General features: G+C 42.8%; 1 protein-coding gene across 1 annotated transcript; it reads left to right on the top strand.

The window, feature by feature from the left end:
• Window positions 1-2,326: 2,326 nt before the first annotated feature.
• On the top strand, window positions 2,327-7,308 carry BMP15 (bone morphogenetic protein 15). Its single transcript, XM_063084410.1, has 2 exons — window positions 2,327-2,675; window positions 6,449-7,308. The coding sequence occupies exons 1-2, from the start codon at window positions 2,348-2,350 to the stop codon at window positions 7,306-7,308; spliced, it is 1,188 nt and encodes a 395-aa protein (XP_062940480.1). The 5' UTR covers window positions 2,327-2,347.
• The last annotated feature ends 1,797 nt before the right edge of the window (window positions 7,309-9,105 follow it).

Genomic DNA, 9,105 nt, shown 5'->3' with positions numbered 1-9,105 from the left:
CTTGAACCAAACTTGCAATATCTTTGAGGTATGCCTGTATTAGAAAATTGAGGCTTTTCATTTAACAGTTGAGAAAACTGAGGCACAGAGAAGTGAAGTCGCTTGCCCAGAGTCAAGCTAACAAGTGGTGGAGTTATAATTTAAATATAGGATTCTGGCTCCAGACTTGTGTTCTCACCCATCAAAATATATTGCCTCTCCTGATATGCTATGAGAATAAGTATTGTTTCAGTAAACATTTACTTCAGGTGTATATGTGTATGTATGTGTGCTTGTGTTTGTAATGGGTTGCAATGTAAAATGTATTTATTTTTGTGATCACAGACAAAAATGTCTAAAAGTGTTAGTGTTCTAGCAATAGCACTGCTAAATTAAACATCTTCAACCTTACTAGAGATAATGCTGTATTGCTCTCCTAAACAGTTATACTAAATCACATTCCTTCCAGCAGTATAACAGTTACCTATGTTTCATATTCTCACCTGAACTTAATAGTGTCAGGTTTTTAATATACTGCCAATCCAATAGGTGTGAAATCATATGTGGTTTTCAATTGCATTTTCCTGATTGCTGTTATATCTTTTCATATGCTTTGGCCATTTAGGTTTTGCCTACTGTTAATCATCTGCTTATATCACTTACTTGTATATTATTGTATACAATACAGCCCTCACAACAGCTCTCTGAAGGAGCTAGCAGTATAGAAGAAGAAACTAAGGCTGGGAGAAATCTTGCTTAAATGACCAGGCTAATGGGTTGTTGATCTTCAATTTGAGTCCAGATCTAGAGGACCCCAAGCTCATGCCTTTTGTTTTACAATACATGCCAGGGCCCAAGTTCACCTTAGAAAAAACAGAGGAAGTATACAAATAATTTCGAACATGCAACCATATGTAATGTGTCTAATTAGGCTTTATACAATTATCGTAGATTATTTCCTTGTGTCCTTACAAGAACCTGTGAGGTAAAACATGTTATCTGTTTTACAAGTGAGGAGACTGAGGCTCAGAGAAGTGAAAAAAAAAAAATTTGCCTTGGGAAGGTTAAATTATAGCTAATTAGAGACAGAATTTTGACTCAAACACAGATCTGTCTGATTACAAAGTCTGTGCCTGTTTCACAATAATGATGCCTGTCCAAAGATATATCTTGGTATGAGGTAAAGGCCTCCCACAAATCAGGTCTGACTCATCATCTCCTAGAGCCAGGTCTTGACCTCCTGCCCTACCTTCTCTCCAGACCTCAACAAACATGGGTAAAGCCAAGACTATACCTACCATCTTTCTGCAGAATCTTGGTCTGGGGCAGCCTTAGCCAACTGGCCCAGCCCTACTGACTCTCATTAACCAGCCGGACTAGGTGAACTCCCACGGATTCATCTTCCACTGCTGCAGGCTTCTCTGATGATGCCCACTCAGGATCTCAACACCTTCCATGGTAAACCAGAAAATTCTAAGTCAGAGTTCTCAAACTTGGCTGCACATTAAAGTCACCTGCGAACTTGAAAAAATCTGGATGCCCTGATAACACTCCAGGCCCATTACATCAGAATCTCTGGGGTTAGTACCCAGGCATCCACAATAGTGAAGCTTCTCACGTGATGTCAATGTACAGCCAAGATTGAGAACTACTGTTAAGGCATCTTCCTCAAGCTCCAGCAGCCATGCTCACACAGTGAATTCCACATTTTAGTGTTCACAGAAACTTCTTGGAGCACTTGTTAAGATCTGGATTTCTGGACCCCATTCCCAGAGCCCATATTTGGGTCAGGACCCAGGAGTCTTCATTCTTAATAGTCATCCCAAATAGTTTCATTGCAAGTCAGTAGCAGGCCACATTTTGGGAAATGCTACTACATTAAAGGCATGGAAGTTGGATAGGAACAGGAGGCCTCTGGCCCTTTAAGGATTAATTAAGGGACTACCTTTAAAGCTGTGGAGCAGAGCAGCGTAGAGCTGCTTTCTTTTAACCTGGGGGGGTAAGGTAACGGAAGGGGTCCTGGAACGGACCTCTCCATTTAAGTTACCTCAGCCTCCTCAAATAAGTACTATCTTGTTCCCAGCCCTAGAGAGTGCAAGAGGCATGCTTCTTTGTCCCATCTGTTGTTTCTTTTTGTTTTGATGCAAAGTGATCAAGTTAGGAGACTTTCCTTGGCCCAGGAAAGGGGGCCTTTCCTCCCTCCCAGAGGAAGCAACATAGGGCTGGCCTGCCTGCCTTTCCTTATTTATGGCCCCCCTCCTTGGTGGCTGTGGAGCCAGAGTGTGCTTACCTGCATGAAAGGAACAGGTCAGAGTGACATCCTTTGGGCTTGGATTAGAGCCTGTTGCTGAACACCAAGCTTTTCAAGATGGTCCTTCTTAGCATCCTTAGATTTCTTCTTCTTTGGGGACTGATGCTTTTTATGGAACACAGGGTCCAAATGGCAAAGGTAGGGCAGCCTTCTGTTGCCCTCCTGGCTGAGGACCCTACCTTGCCCCTGATTCGGGAGCTGCTAGAAGAAGCCCCTGGCAAACAGCAGAGGAAGCCATGGCTCCTAGGGCATCCCCTGCGGTACATGTTGGAGTTGTACCAGCGTTCGGCTGACCCACGTGGGCACCCAAGGGAGAATCGCACCATTGGGGCCACCATGGTGAGGTTGGTGAGGCCCTTGGCAAATGTAGCAAGACCTCTCAGAGGTGAGTTATCATGTCCCCATACTGTCCTGTAGGGGAGAAAAGTGGAGAAGAGTGTAGAGAAAAGGGAATCTGTGGGTTTACTGTCCGGGCTCATCGCCTGGTGAGCAGGTTGTTTCTTCAGGCTTGCTTTTTCAAAGAATGGCAGGCTTGGGAGAAACTGGCTTTAAGCCTACTTCCATTTAAGGCCCCAAGTTAAGAATAGATTGCCTTGGGCCTACTGAGGAATCTCTCCGGGCCCCAGGACAACTGAGTGATGTGTCAGTCCCTATCTTTCAAAGAAAGTGTTTTGCTTGTTATATCTCTGAAAATGGTAATTAAGAAATACCCTGCTACATTCTTGTGGAGGGCTGTTTACGTAGTGTTTTGCTCTTAGAAGGCAGAGTACAGGATGCTGAGTTCAGAAAACTTACAAGGCCTCAGAAAGGACAGAGATAAGCTAACATCTAAAGGTCTGCATACCTGGATCTGAGCATCTGCTATTGTATTTGTTCCCTAATAATAGCTACTATCATTAGTTGTCATGTGCAATTAGCCTACCTTTTAAAGAAAACTAAGGCATGGAGAGGTTAAATAACTTGCAAATGTCACACAAATAGTGGATGGCAGGGATGGGATTTGAGCTCATCTGTCTGATTCTAAAGTCTGTCCGTAACTTCTCAAGTCTTTACTCCAATATTCTTGTATACCAAACAGTTTTTCTATTGAGGACATGTTGTTACTTTGGTATTTTGATACTAAGTGTATTTTGAAATTTTCTTTGTCCTGCATCACGCTTAATTCTGCTTTGAACATCTGCATTAGACTTTGTTCCAAGGCAATATTGGGCTTCTGAAGTGCAGGGCTCTCTAGGGAATGTAGACAGCCATCAATTTTAAGGAACTCTTGGGAATCTAGTGAGATCATTCTAAGGCCTTCACTAGTCTCAGATGACAACAGACAAGATTTACATTTCCCCTTCCAAGTAAAACAACCAATATTCTCATAGCTAACCCTTACTGTAAGCTTACTATGTGTCAGGCATTGCACAAAATGCTTTACATTGTCTTTAATCCTCGCCACTACCATGTGAGGTATGTAGTACTAACATTACACATTTGATAGATAGACTGAGGCTCAGAGTAACTTTCCCAATGTCACACAGCTAGGAATTGAAGGAAGCTGGGTATTAAGCCCAGGCTTTTAAGCCCCAGAGACTGTGCTTTAATCACCACATTGTGCTGACTCCCCAATAGATTTTAATTGAGCACCAGGCACTGTGTTTGAGTTGGGTATATAAAGGCAAATAATTACTTTCCTGACCTCTTGGAGCTCCCAGTATAGTATAATAAATAGATAAATACTAATCACATAATGATGTTATAGTATGATGAGTTCTTTGAAAAGGATAAGCAATAGGGCTCCCAGGACCTCAAAGAAGAAATGGCTCACTGCTTGGAGCAATGAAAAGGAAACAGGGAGGCTGGAAGGCCTCATTGAAAAGGTAATATTTGAACTGGACCTTGAAGAAGTAAGAAGACTATGCTTTGAGGCAGAGAAGTGCACTCTGATTTAAGGAAGAGGAAATAGCTTGGTGTGGGTGGAGATTCATTCCACAATTATTTGTTCAGCACCTACTGAGTGCTAGGCAAACAGACGATCGAGATAGGCAAAACCGTACTCTCGTGAAGCATGTGTTATCATGGTGGAGATGAATAAGAAAATAAATAATTGCTAATTGTGGCAAGTGCTATCAAAGAATGAAATAGGTTATGATAGAGAACAGCAATTAAATCTTCCCTTTGCATGGGGTTGTCAGGTAAGGTATCTCTGAATAGGTACCATCTGAGCTGAGGCTTGTAAGATAAGATAGGTATGAGAGGAGTAGAGAGAGAAACCTGATTTAGGCAGAGGGAACATGTGTAAAGACCCAGAGGGTGGCAATAAGTTTGTCCTTAAACAGAAGATCAGTGTGGCTGGAGCCTCATGAGTATTGTGGAGAGTGGTAGGATATGAGGCTGATGAGAAGCAGGAATTTGGAGGCCATGATAAGGGACCTGCATTCCATTCCTAAGTGCAGCAGAAAGCTGTACAAATCAAGTTTGTGCAGATCATATGAAGGTAAAAAGGAGGATGCGTAGAATTAGGCAAGTATCCTGGTCTGTGGAACATACTAGCATCTAGGGACTCTGGAAAGGATCCAGAAACAGATGACAGGTTCACTCGCACAGAATGTGTGAGTCAATCCTTTCCCTGAAAAGTTCTGAGCAGACCCTTCCTGGCTGTGATCCTTAGTAACCCCACCCTACTTCAGGAAACATGTGATGTCAGTGTCTGAAAGGAAAAAACAGTTTTTCACCAGACAACCTTCTAGAGGTTTGGGTTGGGTTCCTTTTCAGGCAGGGTGGGGCAGGTGTATGGGTGGGCGTCTTGGAAAGACTATTGTAAGATGGAAGTATAAATAACTTGAGAAAGTAAATACAAGCCTGGCTTGGGCCTTGTGTGAATGATGGCTAGTGTCCTAAACCTGAGGGTGTATTAAACATGACAAGGAACTTGAACTTTTAAAAATATCCTGGAACATCAAGACGTTGAAAAGCTTTTATGCTGAAAGTCCCAAGGCTACTGAGGAATTCCAGGCTTGTGGATTCAATGGATAAGGAAGGTTAGGTGAATAACATGGAAATATTTACTGATAAGATGTTTCAGGATAATTAGGAGGCTTTTTCCTGCGATTCCTGGTTTTCATAATCTTTGCTCTTGACCTGTGCCAGGAGGGGGCGTAGAAGTTCAGAGCTCTGCGGGCCCAGCCTTCCAACCCTTTGGCCACTGGGTGTCAGCACACCAGTTTGAATTAAAGCTCCTAATCACGAAGGGCAAGCAGCTTTTCGCAGACTTCTCAGAAAATAAGATACTTATGTGATCAAGGCTTGGTTGAAAATAGTATTTAGGGGAATGGTGGTAAAATGAAGGGTAGAGAAACATTTCCAGCAAGAGATGGAAAAAGAGATTGAGGGGAAATGGCCAAGGAGGAAAAGATACTCAAGAAGCAATTCTTATAGTTGATGGAAGAAATGCAGGAATGGCAAAATAGCTGTCTCCACTAGGGATGGATAGACAAAATTATTTTCTGGTGACTTGGTCCTGGGTTTGAAGTGATGGCAGGCCACAGCCCCTAATATGGGATTGTTGCCCCAAAGCTACATCTGTATAGTGAAGTGACTTGAGAACTTTCTTCATATGTCTCAATGATTGTCTTAGTTGTTCACATTTAATAGTCAACTAATATGATTCTCTCCTATACACATAATATACACACAAAGTAATTCTATACTTGAAGTGTTTTATTTTCCCTCTGAGCCTAGTGCTGTGAGTGATCTAAAAGTGAGACACAGGGAGGTTTTGGTGATGGGCAACAATAAACAGCCACAATGTATATCGACAAAATAAAATTTAAAAAAAATATAAATAAATAAAAATAAAAATAAAAGTGAGACAGTTTTTCTTAGGGGAAACAGACTTGGGGTCAAACCTTGACTCTACCACATACTGGCTGTGTGTCCTTTGACATAGTTTTTCTGATCTTCAATTTCCTTGCCTGAAAAATGGGTATAATAACTATCTAATATGATTATTGAGGATTAAAGAGCTAATGTATGTTAAGCATCTAATACATTAGTGTTAAATAGATAGCTGCTATTATGATCTTGAGTTAGTTTTAGGGCTGAGCAGATTTGTGAGGGAGGTTCAGGCTAGGAGGTAAGCTAATCTGTTCTTGTTTCTTCTTACTTGTGCAGGCCCCTGGCATATACAGACCCTGGACTTTCCTCTGAGACCAAACCGGGTAGCATACCAACTAGTCAGAGCAGCTGTGGTTTACCGCCATCAACTCCACCTAACTCGCTTCCACCTCTCCTGCCACATGGAGCCCTGGGTCCAGAAAAGCCCAATGAATCACTTTCCCTCTTCAGAAGGAGGTTCCTCGAAGCCTTCCCTGATGTCTAAAGCTTGGACAGAGATGGATATCACACAACACGTTCAGCAAAGGCTCTGGAATCACAAGGGGCACAGTGTCTTACGACTCCGTTTCATGTGTCAGCGGCTAGAAGGTAGTGAAGTTCTTGAGCCCCAGTGGCATGGCACTTCATCCTTAGACATTGCCTTCTTGTTACTATATTTAAATGACACTCATAAAAGTGTTCAGAAGGCCAGACTTCTTCCCCAAGGCCTGGAGGAGTTGATGGAAAGGGAATCTTCCTTCCTCTCGCGGAGGGCCCGGCAAGCAGGCAGTATCGCATCTGAGATTCTTGGTCCCTCCTGGGGACGTGATGGACCTGAAAATAACCAGTGTTCCCTCCATCCTTTCCAAGTCAGTTTCCAACAGCTGGGCTGGGATCACTGGATCATTGCCCCCCATCTCTACACCCCTAATTACTGCAAGGGAACCTGCCCTCGGGTACTACGCTATGGTCTCAATTCCCCCAATCACGCTATCATCCAGAACCTTGTCAATGAGCTGGTGGACCAGAGTGTTCCCCAGCCTTCCTGTGTCCCTTATAAGTATGTTCCCATTAGTCTCCTTCTGATTGAAACAAATGGGAATATTTTGTACAAGGAGTATGAGAATATGATTGCCCAGTCCTGTACATGCAGGTGACAGCAAAGGTAAAGCTAGCTCAGATTTCCTAATAGAGAAAGGTTTAAAATAAACAAATATCAGTGTTAAAGCTGCAAGCAATCCTCTAATTCCTTGCCACGTCATTACTCAAGTCTCTTCCCGCACTTGTGAGCTACTCAGTTTATAAAAAAGTTCTGATACCAATCTCCTAGCATGGATCAGTACAGTTTGACCACTAGCCAGAGCCCTTAAAGCTTTGGTAAGATGTTCATTTGGAAATGTGCTATTTTCTTGTCAAAAGTTACCAATCCAGGTGGTAGAATGTTAGAAATTATCCCACCAAGGCCTGGGAAAGGTAGACTTTTCCTAGTGTCCATCTTCTGAGGCTCTGGAAGATTTGGGGTGGTGAAAATAGCTTGAGACTTTATATTCCTCTTTCTTGCTTCTTATAGCCTAGAAACTAGTAGCACCTAATCAGATAGACTGCCCGCTTCTATGCTTGTATTGCCTGCAAAATCTAAAACTCTTCTCAGATGGACCAGAAAACTTTTGGGTAACAATCTCTATAGAAATCTTCTAAGCTAGCAAGGCTTTTCCTCTCAGCCTTTGAATCTGAGAAAAGTACCTGGGATTCCTTCCTGTCCTAGAGTAAGGACTGAAGCCTTTAATGAGACCCGTAGGGAAACTTGAGTGTGGACCTATTTGAGATGGCAGTCACTTTAAAATCATCTGCATTTATAGTGAAAAGAAGAGCTGTCATTGCTGAATGGGATCATGTATGGGGGGTGTTATTTTAAACGTTCTATAGAAAAATAAATTTCACAGGGTGTCTTATTTTATGTAACAGAGGTTCAAGTGTTAACTGCCCCACAAAGAAAGCTCCCTGGTGGCTCAGAGTCCGGGAATTGGCCTGATTAGGAATGGAGGGAAGTAGAGGGCTGTGGGGGAAGGGTGAAACGTGCCCTGGCCTGGAGCTGACTTCATTCTGGGCTTTCCTGTTTTGTGTGTTTAGTTTGGCTCTGGGCATGGGTCTCTCAGGAAAATAGGCTTGCTGTCTTTGTGAGGCATGGAACTCTGCCTTGGACTAAATGATGCTTGCAGTGTGACTCTTTTCTACTCCTATGCTGCATTTAAGTGATGGGACTGGGCTGAGTTGAAAATTAAAAAAATCATTTTCCTTGTTGTTAAAAAGAACCTTGAATATTTTGGACATTGGGAGAGTGGGTGGAAGGAATCTATTTCCTTTGTTTCCTTTAGCTATGGCCAGGAGCTCAACCCTAATCCCCCAGGGGCAGGGCTGGAGGCTCCTCAGAAGTTCTGCTCTCTTAAGGCAGTGCTGCATGCCATCAGCCCTCACCAAGGTGCCCCTTTGAGGAAGCCCAGAAAGTCTTTTCCCCTGCCCAACCTTGTCACCATTCTCAGTGGGATGGGACTGATTTAGGGTGGGTGCATGTATTTGCCAAATATAAATCCCTATCTTTTTCTAACCTGTCCATTATAAATTAATTCATTTTACCACTCCCTTCTCAACAATTTGTTCCAGCTAGGCTGAATATCTTGCAAGTCTATAAGTTCACAAATCTTATTCTGCCTATGGAGATGTTCCTTAATATCTGTTTGCCCATCTACTTTACTGTATCTTTAGGAATCAGCTCAGATACTTCTCTTCATCTTCTAAATGCCCCCATGACACCCTAGACTCAGGTAGGTGTCCCATCTCTGTGTTCACATAGCACTACGTGCTTTCCTTTAATACATTCTAGTATAACTGTCTTGCAAAAAGATGGAGCTCCTTTTGTGGGGTTTCAACTGTGGCTTACTCTCTTCTGTATTACC

Source organism: Cynocephalus volans, chromosome X (assembly GCF_027409185.1).
Source record: "Cynocephalus volans isolate mCynVol1 chromosome X, mCynVol1.pri, whole genome shotgun sequence".
NCBI lineage: Eukaryota > Metazoa > Chordata > Mammalia > Dermoptera > Cynocephalidae > Cynocephalus > Cynocephalus volans.
This window is presented reverse-complemented; position numbering and strand designations above follow the sequence as displayed.

Excerpts from the sequence above, each read along its gene's own strand:
- BMP15 (XM_063084410.1), top strand. The coding sequence starts at position 2,348 with ATGGTCCTTCTTAGCATCCTTAGATTTCTTCTTCTTTGGGGACTGATG. Across the intron at positions 2,676-6,448 it reads TGTAGCAAGACCTCTCAGAG|GCCCCTGGCATATACAGACC; the intron begins GTGAGTTATCAT and ends TTACTTGTGCAG.